At 33.9% G+C, this 24447-nt stretch overlaps 1 protein-coding gene across 6 annotated transcripts; it reads left to right on the top strand.

Moving 5' to 3' along the window:
* The first annotated feature begins 384 nt into the window (after nucleotides 1-384).
* LOC137834913 (callose synthase 2) lies at nucleotides 385-23163 on the top strand. Of its 6 annotated transcripts, none has more exons than XM_090302753.1 (45): nucleotides 516-647; nucleotides 741-788; nucleotides 875-999; nucleotides 1541-1776; nucleotides 2519-2619; nucleotides 2886-3004; nucleotides 3155-3248; nucleotides 3369-3479; nucleotides 3866-3982; nucleotides 4069-4161; nucleotides 4259-4350; nucleotides 5426-5552; nucleotides 6121-6258; nucleotides 6357-6433; nucleotides 6515-6611; nucleotides 7054-7176; nucleotides 7269-7386; nucleotides 7982-8316; nucleotides 8564-8616; nucleotides 8710-8770; nucleotides 9471-9552; nucleotides 9630-9679; nucleotides 9765-9851; nucleotides 11411-11548; nucleotides 11851-11951; nucleotides 12104-12188; nucleotides 12281-12441; nucleotides 12531-12654; nucleotides 12738-12835; nucleotides 12915-13044; nucleotides 13187-13338; nucleotides 13594-13703; nucleotides 14631-14750; nucleotides 14876-14944; nucleotides 15035-15224; nucleotides 15298-15454; nucleotides 15795-15914; nucleotides 16000-16118; nucleotides 16223-16306; nucleotides 19301-19413; nucleotides 19511-19740; nucleotides 19816-20613; nucleotides 20728-20778; nucleotides 21641-21826; nucleotides 22570-23163. In XM_090302753.1, exons 4-45 carry the CDS (start codon nucleotides 1590-1592, stop codon nucleotides 22816-22818), a joined length of 5847 nt encoding a protein of 1948 aa, XP_090158879.1. In that variant the 5' UTR covers nucleotides 516-647; nucleotides 741-788; nucleotides 875-999; nucleotides 1541-1589; the 3' UTR covers nucleotides 22819-23163. The 6 variants fall into 6 exon arrangements, with proteins under 6 accessions (XP_068499251.2, XP_068499254.2, XP_068499252.2 ...); XM_090302754.1 differs by lacking the exon at nucleotides 741-788 and adding an exon at nucleotides 1303-1431 and having other exon boundaries at nucleotides 526-647; XM_068643150.2 differs by lacking the exon at nucleotides 741-788 and having other exon boundaries at nucleotides 385-647; nucleotides 948-999.
* Nucleotides 23164-24447: the final 1284 nt, after the last annotated feature.

Here is a 24447-nt window from a genome sequence, read left to right as displayed (position 1 = left end):
ATGCATAAAAATTAAAATTAATTTCATATTTAAAGGCACAAACTTTTAAATTTTTAGATTTAAAATTATCTTTTATTTTTTAAAATTATCTTGAAATATTCAAATATGGGACCACAATGAGACTAAAACTCATAGACTTTTGGAATATGGGGCGAATTAATTGATTGTATTTTTACTACTTGACTCATAGATTGGATCATGATATAATTTACTTTTACACAACTAATTGTATTATATAAAAACATTTATAAGAAGTATATTGAAAAATGATATGGATAATATTATTTTTTAAATAACCTAATGAAAATGGTTGTAGAAATCAAATATATGCAATTAATAATAGCTCCCCGACACCTTTTAGATTTTCTTTTCCTTGTTTTAAGCAAGGTGTTTTGTTTTGGAAGAAGAAACCACACAGAAGCTCAGTGATGACGTGGCCTTCGTTGATTGGAAGAACATTACCCGCTAAAGAGCACTGACTTTAAACAACCATCATGCAGATGATGCCACCAATCCTCGGTTAGCATTGGTCTCTCTCTTTGTTCATTCATTTGTGAGTTGTTGATTGCACTCACTCACCCTTTCATTCCAACAACTACTGCTGCACTTTCACTTTCTCTGTCTTTCTCACACTCTCTAACTCCCATGTAAGTTTCTTAACTGGTTTTTCCTTTTCACTTTCTTGTAAAGGCTTTGTTTTTTATTTATTTTACTGTCACTTGGACTGGTGCTGATTGCAGACACCCCCTGTTTTATCTTTTGAAAAATATTACCATGACAATTAAGAGGTGAATTTGATCCTCCTAGTCACACTCCCTTGCACATGCTTAGTTGTTCACAACATGATTCGTGTAAAAGTTGATCCTTTTTGCAGTCCTGCATGATGGGTTGTTCTGAGATTGTGGGGACTGAAAGAAAGTTTATTGCTTGATTTGTGTGTCTTGCAGAAACCAAGATATCACTGCCTCTGCGGCAGAGTTTCATCCATGGCCTTTTGAGGTGTGTTTATTGGCGCTTTCTTGCAATTGGGATTTTGTTTTTTCTTTCAAGTTCTGAATTTGGAAAGCTGGTTTCACTTCTGTTTAGTACTAATCATAGCAATCGTGGTTTTGGGGAATTTTCCTTCCCTGGTAATTCCCTATTCCAATTCGTTTGCATGTAGTTCATGTGGGGTTTCATGGATATTCAACTTTTCAGGGCAAATAGAATAGAATTTTCACTTTGTGATCGATCATAAGAATAGTATAATCACATCCATCGTTGTCTTTTATGCTCCCTCCAATCTTAATATCTCATACACAGAGGACCAGTGAGAGAGAAGGGGTAGTGAGGAAAGAATTTTTTTGATCTCTGACTGTGGCAAATGACCAAACATCATGTGTTTGCGTTTCCAATTATTGAAAAGTGATTATTATAACAGAATTATGAAGGGTCAGTTTTCTGATTTGATTTGCCATCATTTCCTATAATTGTGATCAATACTTTTTTCCTGAAGGTATTTGCTATGTACTTCAATGATTCACTTCTTTACTTCTTACAGGAGTGATAACATCTAAAAGTGAAATATATTGATAAATTGAGGTCTCAAGATGTCTTATAGAAGGGGGTCTGATCAGCCTCCGCAAAGGAAGATACTACGATCTCAGACTGCTGGGAATTTAGGAGCGGACCCAATCTTGGACAGTGAAGTGGTGCCTTCCTCACTTGTTGAGATAGCTCCCATCCTCCGTGTTGCTAATGAAGTAGAGGCTAGCAATAAAAGAGTTGCTTATCTCTGTAAGTTTCTGTACGAGTTGCGCATATGAACCATGTAATGTGTATGTTATTTGGCAAGTTTGGTTGGATAACTACATGATAAGTTCTTGTTCTGTAAGGGTGTGCAAAAGTTGAAGTCTAATATTGTTTAGAACCTTAAGTTTATAAGAAAATGGATAACATGGCGCTAATCTCATTGAAAAGGAAAACAAATGTGGTTGTAAGCTCTCATCGATGAATTTGACTTACCAGATTCCTGGTTTGATGGGGAAATGTTTGAGGGTTGTTGTAAAAAACGATTTTCTGTATTTTGGGATGGGAAATTCCTCAGTAAGTTCCAAACCAGTCTTTGCATGAATGCTTAAGTTTATTTGCAAAATACTATAGCGCATTATGTTTCTCTTCCTTAAAATTTTTTGCTTGGACAAAACTTTAATGATTGGTAATTTCTGGTATTCAAAACTATTTGATATCTGAGCTTCGTTGCTTCTTTCCTCTATAGTGGTTAAGTCATCAGTTAAATGCTTTTCATATAGCTAATAATTTTTCAGTTCTTTTAATTATTGTACGTTTACTTCTTTTGTATCCAAAACTAATATGTTGCAATTTTTCCTTCTTTTATTATGTTTGCCTTGTTACCCTTCTCTTTTGATTATTCTTTTTGGATATACGCTAGTCTCATAGGATGATACAGCCATGAGATGGTTTCTGAATTTTGATGTGAATGTTGTTTATCTAATGCTCATGTCTTTATTATCATTAGGTCGGTTTTATGCCTTTGAACTAGCTCACAGACTAGATCCCCAATCTAGTGGACGTGGTGTTCGCCAATTCAAAACTGCTCTTCTTCAGCGTCTAGAGAAGGTGGACTTTTGATTTCATTTGTTAAGAATTTGTACATTCTTTTCTTTGCTTAATATTTTCAAACCGTTCAGGATCATTCCTACCTTGACTAATTAATGCCACAATTAAGAGATATGAAAAGGCTTGTTTAATGATTTATAGTTTGAGTATATTAATGGACAGGTAAAAAACCAAAAACAAATGCTTCCTATGTTAGAGTAGAATATATTGATATTCAGTTCTTTGGAAATTTGAAGATATGAAAGTGCTCTTCCATCAAATTACAGGAAAATGTCACAACATATGAGGGAAGAAAAAAGAGTGATGCTCGTGAAATGCAGACTTTTTATAGGCAGTACTACCAAAAGTATATTGAAGCGTTACAAAATGCTGCTGATAAGGACCGGTGAGTTTACAACATAATTGAATCAATAATTTGGTCATTGACCTGATTTTATATTATACAATTATCTGAGTTATACTAATATCTCTTAATCTATTTTATTTTTTAATTTTAAAAGAAAAATAGTGTAATTAACTTCATTTGATTCCCCAGTGCTCAGCTGACAAAAGCATATCAAACGGCTGCTGTTTTATTTGAGGTATTGAAGGCAGTTAATCGAACTGAAGATGTTCCAGTATCTGAAGAGGTAAAACTACTTTGTCTATTAGTTAATAAATAAGGTTTACATATAAAGAGAACAATGTGTTGATTCTTCGCTGATTGTTTTATTTTGATTATTACATTCTGTTTTTGTATTCAATTGCAGATTATGCAAGCTCATACTAAGGTTGAGGAACAGAAGCAATTATATTCCCCTTATAATATTTTGCCACTTGATCCAGAGAGTGGAAAAGAGGCTATAATGAAATATCATGAGGTCTGTTCTCTGTAGCTATGTTTTAGACCCCTTTTCATTTGAGTTAATGTCTGATACGTAAGGTTCGAAGAGGTAAAACCATGTAGTAGAACTTGGAAACTCCTGTTTAAGCTAATGAAAAAAACTATAAAAAGGCTGTAGAATCGCTGAAGCTGATTTCCTAGAAACATCAAGTCTTTTAGTGGGTTAGCATTGCATGTGTTACAAACACAGAAAGAAAAAATCTTCAATATTGGGTAATGAAACAATATATGGTGAATAATTTTCTCATCCCTTTTCATGTCAGAACCTACTTATTATTACTACTTTTAGCTGATGAATAACTTCTGCTTGCAGTTTTTTTTTGAAGTGTTGATTAGGTTTCATGTGCTTATTTTCTTTTACAGATTCAAGCTGCTGTTTCGGCACTCCGTAATATAAGGGGTTTGCCTTGGACAAAGGGTCATGCTAACAAAGTAAATGAAGACATTCTGGACTGGCTTCAGCTGATGTTTGGTTTCCAGGTAGTGACTGAACTGATCTGTGTCTACCATTTGATGTTTAATTTTTTATATATCATTTAAAGGTTATCTTTCTCACACTTGTGCAGAAGGACAATGTGGAAAATCAAAGGGAGCACTTGATTCTTTTGCTTGCCAATGTACATATACGACAAGTTCCAAAACCTGATCAACAACCCAAGGTTTGATTTTATCTGTTACTATGGCTTCTGCCTTTATTTTCTGATATAAACATACTTTTCCCCCTTTGTTTCTTACATACTGCACTTTCCTGTTTAGTTGGAGGATCGTGCTTTAAATGAAGTGATGAAGAAACTCTTTAGAAACTACAAAAAATGGTGCAAGTATTTGGGTCGCAAAAGTAGCCTCTGGTGAGATTTGCATATCTCAATTAGTATTTACTTCAAAGGCTAGTTTATGTGAGTGTCAAATTGAAATTTATGGTCTTATATGTCAAGTTGCATAGTGATGCCTAACATGAAAGCTTTTTATTAAAAAAAATACCTAGTGAGTTTTGGGTAGTCTCATTGTTAGAATCACCATATTCAATGTATTGTTCAGTTTCATGCTTAGGCTTCATTATGATTTTGTCCTAAAAAGTCATTTCAGTGTGTTAAAGGAGAAGAGTGTTTGTAAACTACCATTGGTCTCAACTCCTAGAAAATGTTGAACTTTTTAGTTATTGGAACAAACTCTCTAGTCAAGGTTAAGGAACAAGAATGGCCAAGACCATCCTTCTAGCGCCCATATTTTGACCTTAAGTTTGCTGACATTGTCAAGGTCAAACAATACCTCTTATGTAGTGACCCTAATAATGCTAACAAACTTGAGGTCAGAACATTTATGCTCTTGGCCACTCTTGCTCCTTAACCTTACCTAGGGGATTTGTTTCAATAGTTATAAGGTGTCATTATTCAGGAGTTGAGACCAAATCTAGTTCTTAAACACTTTCTCTTCTTAACCCTATGAACGTTTCAACACAAAGTGAGATGAGGCCATTGAGTTCCAAAACAAGAAATACCTTGGATTCCGCAACCCCAAGGATGCTTGCAAACTTGTGGTTGACCTATGTGAGCTGAGTGAGTTAAATGAAACAAAGCAAGTTACATATATAGAAAGTACATTTAATGTTGGATACATGATAGTATTTTAAAATTGTATTTATATATCATACAATTTTACTCGTATTTGAATATGTCATTATGGGAGCTAAGCCGATGAAACTATTGGCCTGGCTATAGATTTTCTTAAGTACAGACCAACATTTACTTAGTTGTTTAGGTACTTAAACTAGCATAGTTTTTGGTATTGAGAAGGCCTTTTGTTTGTTCTTTCCTTATTTGGGTACAAGATGAAGTTAGGTACTTGAATTGCATAAACAACTACTTTCAGCCTTTGTTATATACTCTTTTTTAAAGTTTTAATTTTTATTCAAATGATTGCTAGGTTGCCAACTATTCAGCAGGAAATGCAACAGCGCAAATTATTATACATGGGCCTATATCTTCTTATATGGGGAGAAGCTGCAAACTTGAGGTTTATGCCAGAATGCCTTTGTTATATCTACCATCACGTAAGTATTATTTAAAGTAAAAATATTAAATAAAAATATTTCTCCAGTCTAAAATTAGAGAATTAGCCCCTTCCATTCATTGATGGTAAATATTGAGAAAAACTTAAGTCCCATGTTGACAAGAGATAGTATCAAAAGTCATTATATAAATATCCCAATCTTTACCTTACAAGTTGGTTCTATAAGGTTAAATTAGACCTAAATCTACCTTTTAATAGAAAACTCATTTCCACTTGAAGCTCTTTTGACATTCTCTACCCAAGATGTTTTTATCTATTTTTCCAAGTACATTGCATACTATTAGAAATTGGGTTTAAGAATTACAAAACCAGAGTATAAAGTAAGGACTAGCCAAAATTATTAACCTTTATTTAAGTCATATACTAGGTTGATGTGGGACTAAACCACCACCGACTCTCAAGCACATACTTGCATGTGGTTATTTTGTTAGTTCAGAATTTTAACGAATCTTTCATTTTATGATGTAAAATCAACTTTCTTATGCTTGATTTGACTGTAAAAATAATTATGAACAAAACCTAAGCATAATTTCTCTTCATCTGCCTAGATGGCATTCGAGTTGTATGGGATGTTAGCCGGGAATGTTAGTCCACTGACTGGTGAACCAGTAAAGCCTGCCTATGGTGGTGAAAATGAGGCTTTTCTTATGAAAGTGATAAAACCAATATATGATGTAATAGCCAAGGTGAGTTGTGTTATTATAATCTGAAGAATTGTTTTTATTTACTTTCAACATTTGATAGCCTTGTTTTAACTATTTCATGGGTGTTTTGTGTATTGTAGGAATCTAAGAGGAGTAATATGGGAAAATCAAAGCATTCTAAGTGGAGAAACTATGATGATTTAAATGAATATTTTTGGTATTATGCTTCTTTTTTATCTGGCTGTTTTTCATTGTACTAATTTTTATCCTAAGATGGATTATCTTTCCCAAATTGTAGGTCAGTTGATTGTTTTCGCCTAGGTTGGCCTATGCGTGTTGACTCTGATTTCTTCTCTGTGCCTTTTCCTCAGCAACATCAAGTTAACAAAGATGAGGTATGCATACTTCATGTCTGGTATGTGATTAGAGTTATACATAGGATCATGAAACGAGAAAACTTAGACTTCTTACTTTACTGGAACTCAAAAGAAACAGTCTATTACCATTAAGAAAAAGCTTAATTAGAGACTGTGTCGTGATGAAAACTGATTATTGTCTAGGTCATTCTGAGCCTTCTGTGATTCAAAATTTCATATATAGGTTATCTTGTGGTTTAAACTGTAATTATGATCACAACAAGTGCATATAGGACTTGTATTCAGAACTTCATACATAGGAATAAAATATTTATTAGAGATGCATACGTCTAGTTTTTCCATCTTAAAGTTATTTTGAACAATCCAAATGTTTTCCTCAAACATGAAACATGAATGAAACAACCTCTGTCCATGATCATAACCTAACTGCTTGTGCCTTGTGCTTGATTTTGGAAAGTAGGAAAACAGAGTTCATGCCGCAGATCGGTGGAGTGGAAAAGTTAATTTTGTTGAAATACGCACATTTTGGCATGTATTTAGAAGTTTCGATAGAATGTGGAGCTTTTATATACTCTGTTTACAGGTAATAGTTTCATATATATTGACATACAACCTCTTACTTCACTCGGCATCCATTCAATCTAATGAGGGTGCTCATTGTGCTTTTCAATTAAGGCGATGATAATCATTGCTTGGAATGGTTCTGGCGAATTAAGCTCTGTATTTGAGGGTGATGTTTTCAAGAAAGTTCTTAGCATCTTCATAACTGCTGCAATATTGAAGCTTGCACAAGGTAGATAAAAATGTGCAACTTTTGTTTACATATCATTTTTCTGACTTAAAGTATTGGAGCAGATATGGAGAGAAAGCACTATATAACTCAGTTATTCAGCACCAAAATGCGTCTTTCTTTACACTTTACATTTTATTTTTTCCTTTTAGCAGATGAATGTTAAAAATTTGTTTCAGGTGTCAAACTTTTGAAAATGAAGCCTAGCATACTTATGATGCTGATTATTTCATTTAACTAACATTGGAGATTAATTCATTATCTGTGCCTAGAGGATTCATTTCATAGCAGCCAATCTCAGAAGTATTCAGAAATAGTATTCTGAGACTATTCAGATCTTACTATAGACTTATCAAAGCAAGACCATAAAAGATAACAGGAATCCTTATTCAAATTGTTCACAAAATTTTGAGTCTCTTGTTTCTTGTTTTAATTAATTTGATTTCAAGAAGTTACTGAGAATTTTTGTCGGGACTCTAGGATGACTCTAGCTTATAAATTCCCACATTTGTTTATCTTTAAGTTCAATTATCAAACAAAAAATGCGTTTTTCTTTATGAAGTTGGAACTTGATTATGCTGTCTTTATACTTTTCCAGCCGTTCTGGACATAGTCCTTAGTTGGAAAGCAAGGAACGTCATGTCGCTTCATGTCAAGCTGCGGTATATATCTAAGGCAGTTTTAGCAGCAGCATGGGTCATAATTTTACCAGTCACTTATGCTTACAGTTGGAAAAATCCATCTGGCTTTGCACAAACCATAAAAAATTGGTTTGGCAATGGTACAGGTTCCCCTTCTTTGTTCATTTTGGCTATCTTCATTTACTTATCTCCAAATATTCTCTCTGCGCTGTTATTTGTGTTCCCATTCATTCGCCGGTATCTTGAGAGGTCTAACAATGGTGTTGTGAAGCTCATGATGTGGTGGTCTCAGGTAAACAGAGGCATATCTGGATTGTATTTATGCTTATATATAATGATGTGTACTTTCTTTTAAACCAATGCCTTTTTATCTTCCTTAAGAAATACTTCTGACAAATATTATGTGTTATCTAGTTTTTCTTGTAGATGTTAGGGAGACACTGGTTTATGAGAAAGAACATATATTTAGTGTTTTTCCAACATTTTTTTCAGTATTTGTTATTTTATTTTCTCTTAATTTTTGTTTGAACAATTTGCAGCCTCGCCTCTTTGTTGGAAGAGGAATGCAGGAGGGTCCACTTTCATTGCTGAAGTAAGAGAATGAAGTTAATTTCTCAATCCTCATCTATGATAATTTTCACTAGTCAGATCTGTTGATTAAACTGTTGCTTTCTTAATTTTATAGGTACACTTCTTTCTGGGTTCTCCTAATTCTATCTAAATTAGCATTCAGTTACTACCTGGAGGTAAAGATTAGATCCAGAAATATAAAATTTCTCATTCAATCTTTCTTATTTTAACTGAAAGTGGTAGTGCTATTGGATCGCTATGTTGTTTGTCATGGGCACCACAAACAACAATAATCATTTGGAGTACCCCAGCATAATAACATAAAAGAAAATGAAAAAAAACACAAAAAAGGTGGGGATTTGAACATCAAGTGTACTAGGTAGAAGAGGGCATTCAATAGCGAGTCTATAATTCCTTTTTTTATTTGGCTATTGATATGTATAAATCTTATCTTATCATTTCATAGTAACTTTTAGATCCTATTTTCTTTTTCTTTCTTGTAAGTTCCTTTTTCAGTAAGTTCCATTTATTTCTGCTTGGAGGAGGTTTATTGACTGACTATTGGAAAATATTTTCTTATCATATCATATTTCCATTTGATCTTATTTTCTTCTTTCTCTTCACTTTTGTAGTTATTTTTATCCGAGTTCCATTTTCTAACTGGTTCATTTCTACCCAATTTCATTGTATACATATCAATACTAGTACGTGCTTCTGTGTATAGGAATCAGGAATTTCATAGTGGATTATTGTAAATAATCTAAGGAATCTTTACAAGTTTAGGAGTGCATCTATATTTGCAAAGATGCAGAGTTTTTTTTTATAGCATCTTATATTCTCGTTGAAATCATTAGCTTAATTTTCTTCAAACTGCAGATTATGCCTCTTGTGGCTCCAACAAAAGCTATCATGAATGCTCATGTATCAGATTATAGATGGCATGAGTTCTTCCCTCATGGTAACACTTGGAATAAATGAAAAATGACTCTAGTTTATATAATGTTTGTTCTTAATATGATATTCTACTACATGCAGCCAAAAACAATATGGGTGTAGTGATTGCTATATGGTCCCCTATCATACTTGTACGTTTCTATCTTTCTGTCACGTCTCACTAATTGTATTATTTTTTTGTTCTGTGTTTAATAGCAACGAGGTTCTCTTTTGCAGGTCTACTTTATGGATACACAGATTTGGTATGCTATCTTCTCTACAATAGTAGGAGGCATATATGGTGCATTTCGACGATTGGGAGAGGTTTGTCTATTGTGTGTATTAAGTATTCTTTTTTGGTTTGAACACCTGTTGCCTATTGACATTTTCTTAGAAGTGCAGATTATTAGAATGCATAATGTCCATATTTGGAAGATTTTAATATTAGTGTAGTTAATGTAGCTAAGCCTAGATATTAACAATCTTCAGCGTATGTACAAAATTTCAATTAAAAAATAATATTACTATTTCTGTCTTTTCCAATTAACTCTTCTTGTTTTCCTTTTCAGAAACTCTTGATTCTGTTATATTTTGTTCATTATATTACTATTTTTATTCTCATTTCACTTCTCAGAAGCCCCTTTACATAGTGAAGAAGCCTTTCTTTTTCGTTGTATTTTATTTCTCTTTTCAGTGTTAAATTATTCTTTAATTATGTCAGGAACCCAAATCAGAAAATAGGAAAAAGAAATTAAAATGTTATTGCTTTATCTCCGAAGAACTGAATACAGGTTCCTCCAAAAGGTCAATTCTCAAAAAGAATTCCCCTTTAACAAAGAGCAAAGCTCAATTCTCCTATGATACAGTATAGAATACCTCTTCCTTTCATCCCCCTCATGTTTATTTACCTATCAAATCCTTTCTATCTGATTAACACTTCTGCTAACTGTAATAACAGTCCTAACTAACTAGTTATCAAGTTTAATTTGTTATCTCACTAAAATATTTTTCTTTTATGCTTACAATAGAGACATTGTTATGGCGCATGGTTGTACGTGACTCATGGAATGTATAAATTCGCAATTAGACTTGAAATGTGCTATGTGCTGGAAAGATTTATGCCGATATCACACATCTCTCACTTTTATTAACACTTCTAAGATTTCCAATTTCATTTGGATCTTGCCCCTCCTTGATGATGATAACTCTGGCTTGACTGCTGACTTACAATGTTAGGGCCTAATGAGCAGCCAATCGCTGTGTGGTGTTTGAATAACTTACTTTAATTGACAAAACCTACAAATTTTGGCATATATGGCTGGTGGCACAAGGAATTTCAAACTCAAAAATGGAATTTATAAGTTAGAAATGTAATAAATTATCATAAGACTCAAGTCCCATACCTTACAATTGGATCCTGATATCCCACCACAGCCCTCAGCACTAACAGCCACTCATGTTGGCTGTGTGCACTAGTCTTACAACTAGTCCAGAGCAAACATCTCTATGCTGCTCATTTGCAACTGATTGGTAAGGAAAAACCTTAGACAATTATAGGAACCTTGGGAGGACCACACCACCAAAGCTATCCACTATAATTAGAGAGTCCAATATCTTATAAACCTCATGCTAGAATGCCATACTTCTAATGTTAGACTCAACCATATCTTGCAATTGGATCTTAGCAAAGTATAAAAATCATTGAAAGTTATGAAAGGATCCAGGATTTAATGTTCAAATTTGGATTGATTTCTTATTTTTGCTTATGTTATTTTTGCTGTACAGACCACGGTAAAGAAAAGTCATGCATGTTTTTTCTGCTACTTTAACTGTGGATTTATGGATCTTGATATACATAATTCATTTTTTCATTTTAATTTCAGATTCGAACGCTGGATTTACTTAGGTCTCGTTTTGATAAAATTCCTGGAGCTTTTAATGGTTGCTTGATTCCCGCTGAACAGACTGAGAGAAAACAAAAGAAGGGCCTGAAGGCCCACTTTTCTCGCAAGTTTGAACAGGTTTTGAAACTTTTCCACATTATATGGATAGTTTTTATCTAGTACTCACCATTAACCAGAAAGCTTTGATAATAAGATTTACAACATATTTCTGAGGAACCTGCAAGTAAGTAGCTTTGGAGAACATGTATTCCTAACTAAATCTATCTATTATTGAGGTTTAGTAGTGTAAAAGTGACCTTTGTATATCCACTAACGAGTTGAATTCTTTTTTGTGTGCATATTACCTGTCTTGGAATTGTTTTCTAAATGTAGTCTTCTTATCAATATCAAATTGATTCTTAGATAAACCGTTGTTTCAGGTCTCTTCTAATTCTAATAAAGAGAAGGAATCTGCACGGTTTGCACAGTTATGGAACAAAATAATCACTAGTCTGAGGGAGGAGGACCTAATTGATAACAGGTAGTTCTTTGACTGAACATTTTCTCTATATCTTGATTCTTTGCTTTTGATGAAGCTTGAAATATAATAAATTAATAATATTTAGTTTTCATGTTTTCATGTGAGACCTTTATTTTTTGTTGCAAATAAGTCTGACTAAAATGAAATGCTAGGGAGATGGACCTCATGCTCGTACCATATTCGGCCGACCGCTCTTTAAACCTCATCCAGTGGCCACCTTTCTTACTTGCTAGCAAGGTTCATATACTTGTGCTAAATTGCTTTGAGTGGGTGAGAAAATAATCTAGATCCTTTTTAAATCATTTAAAATTCTGTATTTTGTTGCACAGATCCCTATAGCGGTGTCCATGGCCAAAGACAGTGTTGGAAAAGGGCAAGAACTGGAAAAAAGAATTTCAAGAGACAAGTACATGAAATCTGCTGTTGAAGAAGGCTATGCTTCTTTTAAAAGCATTATTAACTTCTTGGTTCTTGGAGAACGTGAGAAATTGTAAGTTTCATATTATCTGAAGTATGCATGAAAAGAGAAGATTGTCAAAAGTTGATACACCAACATGGTATATGGTTTCACAAATGCAGGGTTATACAAAATATTTTTCAAAGAGTTGATGAGCACATAGACAACAAAGCTCTGCTGAATGAATTGAATCTTAGTGCTGTCCCTAATCTGTATGCTCGATTTGTTCAACTGATTGAACGTTTGGTAATTATTTTGAAACTAGTAATGTTCCATTTTCTCTTTGATCAAGAGTGAATTTTAATTAAATTTTGTTGTTATTTATTCAGTTGGATAACAAAGAGGAGGACAAGGACTCAATTGTGATACTCTTGCTTGACATGCTAGAGATTGTGACCAGAGACATAATGGAAGGAGACATTGAGGGGTAAGCCATTTTGAAATTCTGTTTCCCTTACTTATTTCATAAGTTGTGATCATTTGGATTAATTATTATTCTCTTGTAGTTTGCTAGATTCAAGCCATGGTGGGTCGTATGGGAAAGATGAAAGGTTTACACCCCTTGATCAACAATATACGTTTTTTGGTAAACTTCAATTTCCTGTTGAAACAGATATTGACGCTTGGATAGAGAAAGTAAGTTCCAGAATAATAAATTTTATTATTAAGTAAAATAAAATTTATGTGTTTGTTCTCAACCTGACTTTTCCCAGATTCCAGAAGTCTCCGTAATTCTGTTTGTGTTTTGTTCATTTTATTGGCTTGTTGGTTTTTACAGATAAAAAGGCTTCAATTACTGCTTACTGTCAAGGAGTCTGCCATGGATGTTCCATCGAACTTGGATGCTCGGAGGCGTATAAGTTTCTTCTCCAATTCATTGTTTATGGATATGCCACCTGCTCCCAAAGTTCGGAACATGATGTCCTTCTCGTAAGCTCATTTCATGTTCAACTTATAAAGCATCTTAAAACATTCATTTTATGATTTCTTACTGAGCAAATTTCACTCCATATCTTAAGTTTTTTTGAAAAGGATAACAAATCTATAATAGTGACTTACATGAGTTCTGTCTGATTCTGATATATACAATAACGATTAAGGAGCTTTTTGAAGTGCCACAAATATCCCCTGGACATAATCTCTAGATAAACTATACTAATGGCATTATATATCTTGATTTTGTAGTGTTTTGACACCATACTTTGATGAAGCTGTTCTTTTCTCCTTAAAGCACCTGGAAGAGCCAAATGAAGATGGAGTGTCTATCCTCTTTTACTTGCAAAAGATATTTCCAGGTTTCCCCATTTTCTCTTGATGTTTGTCAAATAATTGCTTGACCTTAAAGCTTATGTTGAATTGATACATCAAGACTTTAGCATGCCTCCATGCTAGAGTTGGGCTTGAGACGTAGTAAAGTTTATTGTATTTTATTAGAGATCTCATATCGTCTAGTGATATGATCAAATTATAATCTATAACCTCAGTAAACTAGTTTTGTAAGGTTGAGTTAGTCTTAAAATTCATCATTTTGAGATATTTTCAAAACTTATTAGTCTATCCTAAGAAAGTTTATTAGGTCTATCGTGCCATCTGTTATTAGAGTCCTCTCTATTCCCATGCTTGATGTCTTCGCCGTGAGGGTGTGTGTTGAAGATCCCATATTGTCTAGAGATATGACCAAATTATAATATATAAGTGGGTGTAAAACTCACTTTAATAAGTTGGTTTTATAAAGTTGAATTAAGCTTAAAGTTCACTTTCTAACATATTGAAACCAAATACTACTTAACTAAGTTTAATTAGAAGATTGATGTCATGGATTCAATCCTCAAACACATGGTCACCTTGGCTTAAAGCCACTTAACATGAAATCGTAAAATGTCAGGCTACGACTAAACATTTGATTTTGTAATTCTAATAATCAGTAACAAATCCAAAATTTTTAGCAGTACGGTCTAGAAAGCACAGTATACATGGGTAGGCTTCAAGTTTTCTTAAAATATACTTGTTCATCACCATTTAATGACGTCAGTTTGAAATATAATGGGAGCAATGACCAAATACTACCACAATAATTGAAAAATATTTAAAATTTAGAGGGGACATAACTCTATTAGCTAGAGCTTGGTCCATCCTTGCTAATGATGTACCTTTTTTCCTCTCATACCACAGTCTGTACAATTTTGTACTTTAGTTTTGCTCCTGATCATGATTTACTGCAGATGAATGGAAAAACTTTGTTCAGCGTTTTGATTATAAAAGTGAAGACAAACTCAGAGTAGAGAATGAAGAAGAACTTCGTTTATGGGCATCATATAGAGGACAAACATTGACCAAAACTGGTACGAATTGCTTCCTGTCCCTCCAACATTTTTCATTTCAGATGCACAAAATTTAAGGTTATATTTTGTATTTTAGAATTATGCATTTCCTCTAAGCATTTTCACTTTATTCTCACCAAGTGAAGTTCGAGGAATGATGTATATACGACAAGCATTGGAGCTACAGGCTTTTCTTGACATGGCGAAGGATGAAGGTACACACTCCAAATGATTCATTGAAAGAGGAAGATATCATTACTTTATCTATTATACACTAAGATTAATATTGCCATTTCACTTCACAGAATTAATGAAAGGTTACAAGGCTGCAGAACTAGAGAGCCGGGAAAATTCAACCAGTGAGCGGTCACTGTGGACACAATGTCAATCATTAGCTGACATGAAGTTCACATATGTAGTTTCATGTCAACAATATAGTATTCATAAGCGATCTGGTGATCCTAGGGCAAAAGAAATTTTAAAGCTTATGATTAAGTATGTTTGTCAAATCAACCTCCTCACTTGTCATAGCTTATGCAAACATTCAGTGCTAATGTTCCAATTGCAGGTACCCATCTCTTCGAGTTGCTTACATTGATGAGGTTGAAGAGCATACCAAAGATTCGTCCCGTAAAACAGATAAGGTTTATTATTCAGCTCTAGTGAAAGCAGCATTACCAACAAAATCAAATGATTCATCTGAAACAGTTCAGAGTTTAGACGAGGTACTCTTTGTAGAGCATTCGTGAACTTATGATAACTCAAGTCAACATATTGAAATTAATGAAAATCCTGCACATTATATTATATTGTAAAGCCTACTTTGAATGCTCTGAAAGATAAGTGAAAATTCATACAAGAAGCATCTGGCACATCCAGTGGTATCTTTCTTGTTGCAAGGGGAAAAATTAGTAGAATGATTTTTTTTTGTATTTTTCTAATTGTTTGTGTAAAATAATCTAAACAATTCTAGACGGATAGATTCTTCTCAAACATGTCCATCTCTATGATATATTCTTTACAGTAGCAATGCTTTTCAATTTGTTGATTGGTTATTTTGTGTAGGTAATTTACAGGATAAAGCTTCCTGGACCAGCAATATTGGGTGAGGGGAAGCCAGAAAATCAAAACCATGCCATAATTTTCACACGTGGGGAAGGCTTGCAAACAATTGATATGAATCAGGTCTTTTGCATTATTTATGTATATATAAAAGAGGAGAACGACAGGTTTTGAAAAAAAATCAGGTTGCTAAATATGCTTGTAACAGGATAACTATATGGAAGAAGCTTTCAAAATGAGGAATTTGCTGCAGGAATTTGTCAAAAAAACTGATGGTCCAAGAATGCCAACAATACTTGGACTCCGAGAGTATATATTTACTGGCAGGTATGATCTGTTGTAACAATTTCAAATTACTTTATCATTTCTGATATAAACTGTAATCTTTTAATGTTTTCCATTTATCTTTATGTACCTTATGTTTCTTGCAGTGTTTCATCTCTTGCGTGGTTTATGTCCAATCAGGAGCATAGTTTTGTGACAATTGGACAAAGATTATTGGCTTACCCCTTGAAGTGAGTTTTTCTTATTGGTTTCAGTATTTAAATGGAGGCTTATAATGAGATGTACTGCAGAATACTAACCCTTGTTATAGTTAATCTTTCAAAGCTCATTGTTGTATTTCTAATTTCCTATTTATTTTTTCAATTGATTCTACAACCAAAATTATGTCATCTGCAGAAAAGCATGCATGTGTTATGAAAATTTCTAGCTCTAGGATTTAAGCATGAACTCCAAGAACATAGAGAAAAGATGGAACCTTATGGAAGGAAAGTCCTGAATAACTTTTAGGAATTACAGAAATGTTTGTTACAAAGTATGAATTGCATTAGGATCAATTAGCTAATTTGGTACTTATATAGCTAACAAACTAACTACAGTAACCATTCTCTACCCAACTAAAAGCCTTAATTGAATGACATAAACCCTTCCGTGTACATGGTTGAAGTTATTACATCTCCAACATGTTTTATAAGTTGTGATACATGAAATACATTGTGGACCTTTACAATACAATCAATGATTCTGTAAGGACCAAAGTACTTGGGCTCAACTTAACATTGCCTCTTTGAGCCACACAAAAATTTGGGGTGTAGTTTTACATAAACCATATAAATTATAACTGATCTTATACTTGTCTGATCTATCGTATCAGCCAACTACTTCATCCTTTCCTAAGCTCTCTTCAAATGAAACTTGATCAGTCTCAACATTTCCCTTTTTCTAAGACTTTTGTCTACTAGTTCCACCTTGGATTTCCTTGGAAAGTAAGGCAGATGGAAGGAGGAGGTTACCCATGCACTACCTCATAGGGTTTTGTTTTAATAGCAATGTGATAAGTAGTATTAATATTATACCACCACTCAGCCACAGGCAACTACTTGAACCAGTTTTGTGGTGAATCAGCACACATACATCTCAAATTAGTTTCAGGGCATCTATTAATCACCTCAGACTGTCCATCAGTTTGAGGATGTAAGCTTATGAAAAGTTGAATCTGAACTCCTTGAAATGATATAAGGTCTTGCAAAACTAGCTTATAAACACATAATCCTTATCACTGATTATGGTGTTTGGAAACCCATGTAGCTTAAACACATTATCCAAAAAGGATTGAGCCACTTCCTTGGTAGAATAAGGATGTGACAAAGCCATAAAGGGAGCAACCTTGCTTAATATATACACAGTGACAAAAATTACGTACTTTACATGAAAATTAGACAAACCCTCTATAAAGTCCTTTGTTTTATGTGTTGCCATACATGTTCAGGGATAAGTAAAGGTTGTAGTAGTCCAGGGTTGATAAACATATCATACTTACACTACTAACATATAGAAGAATGTTGGATGAAATGCTTGACATCAATGATCAATCCTTTCCTAAAAACCACAACTTTTACTCTCTTCATGGTTACGCTGATCCCTGAATGCCCACCTTTAACCATTGCAAAAGATTATTTCTTAGTGTTGGAGATCCCACATCGACTAGAGATTAGAGTCTTTCATTGTATATAACTAGGTACAAACCTCAACCCTTTGAGCTGATTTTATGGAGTTGAGTTAGGCTTAAAGTCCACTTCCTAATACTTAGGACAAAATCATTCCTTAACACCAACCTTCCTTTCCTTCTCAATTCTCCATTTTGCAAGCTATAATGCTTTTAAGGAGCTAAATTTCCCTGAACTTCCTTGATTAACTTTTGCAGATTCAAATCAGCAACCCAAGACCAACAATATGGATTGTAATTGAAGAGAACTATTACATTCAACAACATCAATCCTAGAAAGAGCATCAACTACCACATTGTCTTGACCTTCATATATTCAATGAAGAAATCAAACTTCATAAGCTTTACTACTCATTTTTGCTAAAAGTCCGTGGTCCACCTATAATCCAATATATACTTTTTTAGACTGCAAAAAGCACAACAATAAACACTTTCTAATAGGTAGAATATGGTTGTTTTTGTATGATATGTTTATCAACCCTGGACCAAAATAAATAAAAGATGCTGGCTGCCCCCATTGAGCAAATTTCAAACTCCTTGCTCTTGATCATGCCCTCGTCACATTGACCCCTCAAAATCATATTAAAGTTTTAGGAGTCAAAGTGTGAGTTTGAGTCCCACATTGAGTAGAAATGAAAAGATTGAACACTTTATAAGAAAGAGGACCCACAAATCCATTGTTTTAAAGTTGAGTAGGAGGTGGTGTCAAGTCTCGTATATGAGTTTGACTCATGTTTCATTGTTGAATCTTTACACCCCCAGTCGAAGAACATAAAGAAAAGAGGGAACCTTGTGGAAATGATTTTTATTGAGAACTTTCAACCTCAGGTTAAATTCTTATAGTTAACTAACTAACTGCACTAACCATTTTCCACCCAACTAAAAGCCTAATTGAATGACTCCCTCATACATATCTTAGTTACTTGAATATATACAGTATGAACTCCAAAACTCGGAGGGCTTTAACAATACCTCTCTTGGCTCCCAATCATAAGCCTTTGCCAACTCATGAAAACAGTATGTAAAATTGTGTTCCTCTAATATTTTGCCAACTCGTGAGCCAATAAAATTGCCTCTAAAATTGTGTTCCATACTTAAATGGGTATATTATGTAGTCTAACTGTTCTGCCATTTGCAAACCTCTCAAATGTTTTTTCAACCTCAGGTTAAACTCTACCATAAAAGGTATAACTAAGGTCACCACCAGTGTTTAGCCTATCTGAAAGCGAAAATGGATTTCAGAAATAAAAAACACCTTTTAGCAATAGGAGTCTAGTTCTGAAAATATAATCAAAGTTACTGAAATGTAGGAGTAGCAAGAGTATGAATATTAGTAATATTTCCCTACTTTTTCTCAGATATATTCTGTGTGAAGGTCGGTCAAGGTGCTGTGATGTGACAATTCAGATGTTATTCAGTTGAAATTTTAGTCTACATGTCTCCAATGCTGTGTCAATTATTGTTTGATGATATCAGTAATGATTTTATTCCTTTCATTCAGAGTGCGGTTCCATTATGGCCATCCAGATGTGTTTGATAGACTTTTCCACCTGACAAGAGGGGGTGTAAGCAAGGCTTCTAGGGTCATCAACTTGAGTGAGGATATATTTGCAGGCATGTATTCTAGTTCTCTTCCTGTATCATGTATGCAACTTGTTTCTGTTTCTTTCAAAGAGTTATCTAATAGTAAAAGTTTATTTATGATGTGCAGGTTTCAATTCTACTTTACGTGAAGGAAATGTCACTCATCATGAGTACATACAAGTTGGTAAAGGAAGGGATGTGGGTCTTAACCAGATATCAATGTTTGAAGCAAAAATCGCTGCTGGAAATGGTGAGCAGACAATGAGTAGAGACATATACAGGCTTGGACACCGTTTTGATTTCTTCCGAATGCTATCTTGTTATTTCACTACAATTGGCTTCTATTTCAGTACCCTGGTATGCATGGAACCTACCTAACTTGTAGCATATATGAATATGATCTGTTGCAAATACTGACTTTGATTTTGACAGTTGACTGTCCTCACAGTTTATGTATTCCTTTATGGACGCCTCTATCTTTCCCTTAGTGGACTTGAAGAAAGTTTGAACAAACAGAAAACTATTCGAGAGAACAAAGCTCTTCAAGTAGCTCTTGCTTCTCAGTCAGTTGTGCAAATTGGACTTTTATTGGCATTGCCTATGTTGATGGAAATTGGCTTGGAGAGGGGATTCCGTCAGGCATTAAGTGAATTTATACTGATGCAACTACAGTTGGCACCTGTATTTTTCACATTTTCTCTTGGAACAAAAACACACTATTATGGAAGGACATTGCTTCATGGAGGTGCACAGTACAGAGGCACTGGTCGTGGTTTTGTGGTGTTTCATGCTAAATTTGCTGATAACTATAGGCTCTATTCTCGCAGCCATTTTGTTAAAGGAATTGAATTGGTGATTCTACTTGTGGTCTACCATATATTTGGTCATGCATACAGAGGAGTGGTTGCCTATATTTTCATTACTATAACCATGTGGTTCATGGTAGGAACATGGCTTTTTGCTCCCTTCCTTTTCAATCCATCAGGCTTTGAGTGGCAGAAGATAGTTGATGACTGGACAGATTGGCATAAATGGATAAGCAACCGTGGAGGCATTGGTGTATCTCCTGAGAGAAGCTGGGAATCCTGGTGGGAAAAGGAACGTGACCATCTCCGATACTCCGGAAAGCGTGGTATTGCTATCGAGATCATATTAGCCCTCCGCTTTTTCATATATCAATATGGCCTTGTATATCACCTCTCAATTACTAACACAACTCAAAGTGTTCTGGTAATTCTTTCTTACCCAGTTCTCTCTACGAATACTCCTTTTTTGGTTTCTTATAAATCCCTTATTCCTAGCTGCAAGAATTTCAGTTTAATTGTCGTTACTATTGGCTTACAGGTTTATGGTATTTCATGGATGATAATCTTTGTAATATTGGGTTTAATGAAGGTGAGATTTCACACTACTATATTCTGTATAGTTAAGATTTGGTGTATTCATTTTTCAGGGATGCTGTTGAGTGCTCGCATGCAAACTAGCTGAAAAGATGTTTTGTTTATGAACACCATCAATGAGTTTTATGTATTATGTTACTTGAAAAACAATAAACAAAGAAGTTATATGGTACAATCATGATTCACCTCGTAGAGGTCTTAACACTGCATTACTAAAATAATTGAGACACTTCTCTGATTGTCTCCTGTGTTTGGTTCAGTTAAACTTCGAAATACATTATGTTGTAAATAGCAGATTATTAGGATAAAAAATAGTCTCTAGTATCTTCATTATAATTAGGTAAAAATATCTTTTAGCTATTTATTTCAGCATATTTTTTCCCTTTTTTCAAAGATTTTGGTTATTATAAATAGAGATAATAAGAATGTAATTTGTGTAATATCAATAAAAGAATTTTCCAAGTTGGTGTTAGAGCTATTCCAAGTTTATCCTAGTCGAGATTTGGACCTATAGTGTCACCCACTATCAAGTCCCCCTCAATCCCCATGTTGAATGTCCTCAACGTAAGGGAGTGTGTTGGAGGTTACATATCAACTAGAGATAATACTAATTTACTATATAAATGGAGACAAACCTCATCTTACTAACCCAGTTTTGGAAGATGAGTTAAGCTTAAACTCACCTCCTCATACATTCTTTATGTTATCTTTTACCATGACTAGACATATTGAGGTGTATCTTTTCTCACTGCATAATAGATAATAAACTTGAGATGTAGAGTGATGATATCCACATTCCCCTTTTCTCTTACACCCATAACTCTGCCCTTGATATAACAATATTGGATTTTTTGCAGGGTTTATCTCTCGGCAGGCGACGCCTCAGTGCAGACTTCCAGCTTTTATTTCGATTGATTGAGGGTTCAATTTTCATAGCAATTCTTACCGTCGTCATAGTCTTAATAGCAGTTGCTGGTTTGACAATTAAGGACATAATAGTCTGCATCCTAGCAGTCATGCCAACAGGCTGGGGTTTGCTGCTGGTCAGTAAATACTCTTTTTTTCCTTTACTCACATGTTCTTTCAAGTCACTGTATAGTTTGATCCATGTCAATTTGTGTTTCTTTGATCCCTAAGAGAGTGCACATCTAACAAAATTCTTCTCCAAAATTGCTTACATGCTAAGTAGTTTTACCTGTGAAGTTGTAAAAGTTGCTAACCATTCCACGGATTGGAAAAAAAAAAACATAAGTTAGTTGATGTTTGTTTGCAATCATGAAAATAGCTATTTATGTTTTGGAAAGCTATTCAAAATGGCTTCTGATTTTGTTTAGATTTTAGATTCTCTAAAAGCTTGGTTATTTTAAAAACCTGAAACTGACGGACCCTTTGTTCTCACAATCTTAGCATACACAAAAAGCTCTTTAGGGATCAAAGCAATGCATGTTGCCACTCTTTATAAAATCATTCATAAATGTCTTTATATGGTCTCTCTGTTTTGTCAGTGCAAACTAGAAATTTCATTGTCAAAATATAAAAAAGGGACACCTCAAAAAGTAAGGAGCAACGAGCATGATGGAGAAACAAAAGGGATGGTTCAAAGCTCCAAAAAGCTCTGATACCATATTAATTTTATATATCTCATTTAAAGAAAGGAACAATTATAATTGATAAAACCGTCACAACTGTCAACTGAAAATCTAAAATATTATATGAGATCATATTTATTATCTAATATATATCTACTCATTTGATTTTGATTGTCTTTGTTTTTGCTCTCTGCTAGATTGCACAAGCTTGTAAGCCTGTCATTGAAAAATCTGGGTTTTGGGGGTCAATTCGGGCACTTGCTCGTGGATATGAAGTAATAATGGGCTTGCTTCTCTTCACACCAGTTGCTTTCTTGGCATGGTTCCCATTTGTTTCAGAGTTTCAAACACGTATGCTCTTCAACCAAGCTTTCAGTAGAGGTTTACAGATTTCTCGTATCCTTGGTGGACAAAGGAGTGATCGCTCCTCCAACCACAAAGAGTGATCATAGACCCTCATTTTCATCTGTTATCTTTTATCAAACGTTTCAACCACCTTTGGTTACATTGTTTCAAGAGTTTTGACTGCATGTCATATTCTTTAAATAATGTGACCACACATGGTTGGATGATAATGATTAATGAAAGATAATATGATGTTTTTTTTGTACATTTCTATATTCATACTTGCTATTTTGTAAATGCTGTTTTACTACCTCTTCAGATGTCGAACATTGTACAGTTTGAAAGTTGTATCAGAAAAAACAAGGCTCTCTAGTCTGTAAATTGTACTAGGTTTTGTAATTTGTATACCCACATATAATGTCTCATTCTTTCTCTCTTTCTTTTCATTTTGTTTACAGGAAAATGATAAAAGAGAAAAGTATCATAAATATGTCACAGAAAAAGAAAGAATGTAATTACCAACTTCTAAAACATCCATGTTCTAGCAACTCAACCTAAACAGAAGCATAGGACTTTACCAAAAATCTTTTGATTAAGGAAAACCAACTTGGGGAACAATGCAACAATGTTGAGTTCATGGAAATTGAGTCAAAATTCTGTGGGATATCTAATTATTGACATCACTTGCAAATGACACACCATTTCACTTTCTAATTACCAAATTTCAATGAAAGAATGATAACCTAACATGATCATCACCCTTTGATCTCGAACCAAGTAGAGAACAAAGAATGGTGATTTTCAAGTAAGACGATTAAACTAGAATCTTGATTGAATTATTCTTGATAAATAATGTAAAAAAAATTATTTTTCATAATACAAAGCTCTCATCCAAAGTGTATAGAAAGATTTCACGTGCATTCAACTTTGAATCAATTTGATCTTTTCTGTAAAAGAAAAGTAGCTTAACTTTCCAGATTTGATAATTTTAGTCAATTAAAATCGCTTTTAATTACCCAAAGAAAGCTGGTTGCTTCTTCCTACACCTTCATACCTTCTTGTGCCACCTCCATAAATTTTCGTATTCCAAAAATACCCTTTTCAATATTCCGGATTACATAATCCAGAAGTCTTTTTCTAGATTCAGAATTAGCTTCCGGATTATGTAATCCAAAAGTCTTTTGTGATTAGCTTCCGGATTACATAATCCGGAAGTCTTTTCTATACATAAGATTAGCTTCTGTAATCCAAAAGCCTTTTTTTCAGATGTGTTATTAGCTTCTGCATTACATAATTCGGAAGTTTTTTCTAAATATGAAATTGACTTTCAAATTATGTAATCCGGAATATATCCGGATTACATAATCCATAGGCTTATTATTTCAAATCCAAAGGGGTGGGAAAAAAAAAGATAAAATGGTATTTTTATATTTAGTATGAGGGTAGCACAAGAAGACATGGAGGTGTAGGAAGAAAGAGTCAAGAAAGCTCTATGAAGTTGCATAGCTTTTTAGTTGAGTCAAACGAAATTTTAGTCATCACGTCAAATTGAACTTCTAATCAAGTCAATTAAAAATACATTAATTAGATAATATAGAATCAACTTCATTTCTTAAAATGTTTAATTGATTATAGTTTACTAAAATGTTCTAGTTCCTAAACTTAGCAAGTTAAAAGTATTTTAATTGATTGAAACACTTTTTAATAAATTAAACCATATATAAATATTT

This window comes from Phaseolus vulgaris, chromosome 5 (assembly GCF_051622355.1).
Source record: "Phaseolus vulgaris cultivar YP4 chromosome 5, ASM5162235v1, whole genome shotgun sequence".
NCBI classification, from domain to species: domain Eukaryota; kingdom Viridiplantae; phylum Streptophyta; class Magnoliopsida; order Fabales; family Fabaceae; genus Phaseolus; species Phaseolus vulgaris.
This window is presented reverse-complemented; position numbering and strand designations above follow the sequence as displayed.

Excerpts from the sequence above, each read along its gene's own strand:
- LOC137834913 (XM_068643150.2), top strand. The coding sequence starts at position 1,590 with ATGTCTTATAGAAGGGGGTCTGATCAGCCTCCGCAAAGGAAGATACTA. Across the intron at positions 9,553-9,629 it reads GCATGAGTTCTTCCCTCATG|CCAAAAACAATATGGGTGTA; the intron begins GTAACACTTGGA and ends TACTACATGCAG. Across the intron at positions 13,339-13,593 it reads CGGAACATGATGTCCTTCTC|TGTTTTGACACCATACTTTG; the intron begins GTAAGCTCATTT and ends TTGATTTTGTAG.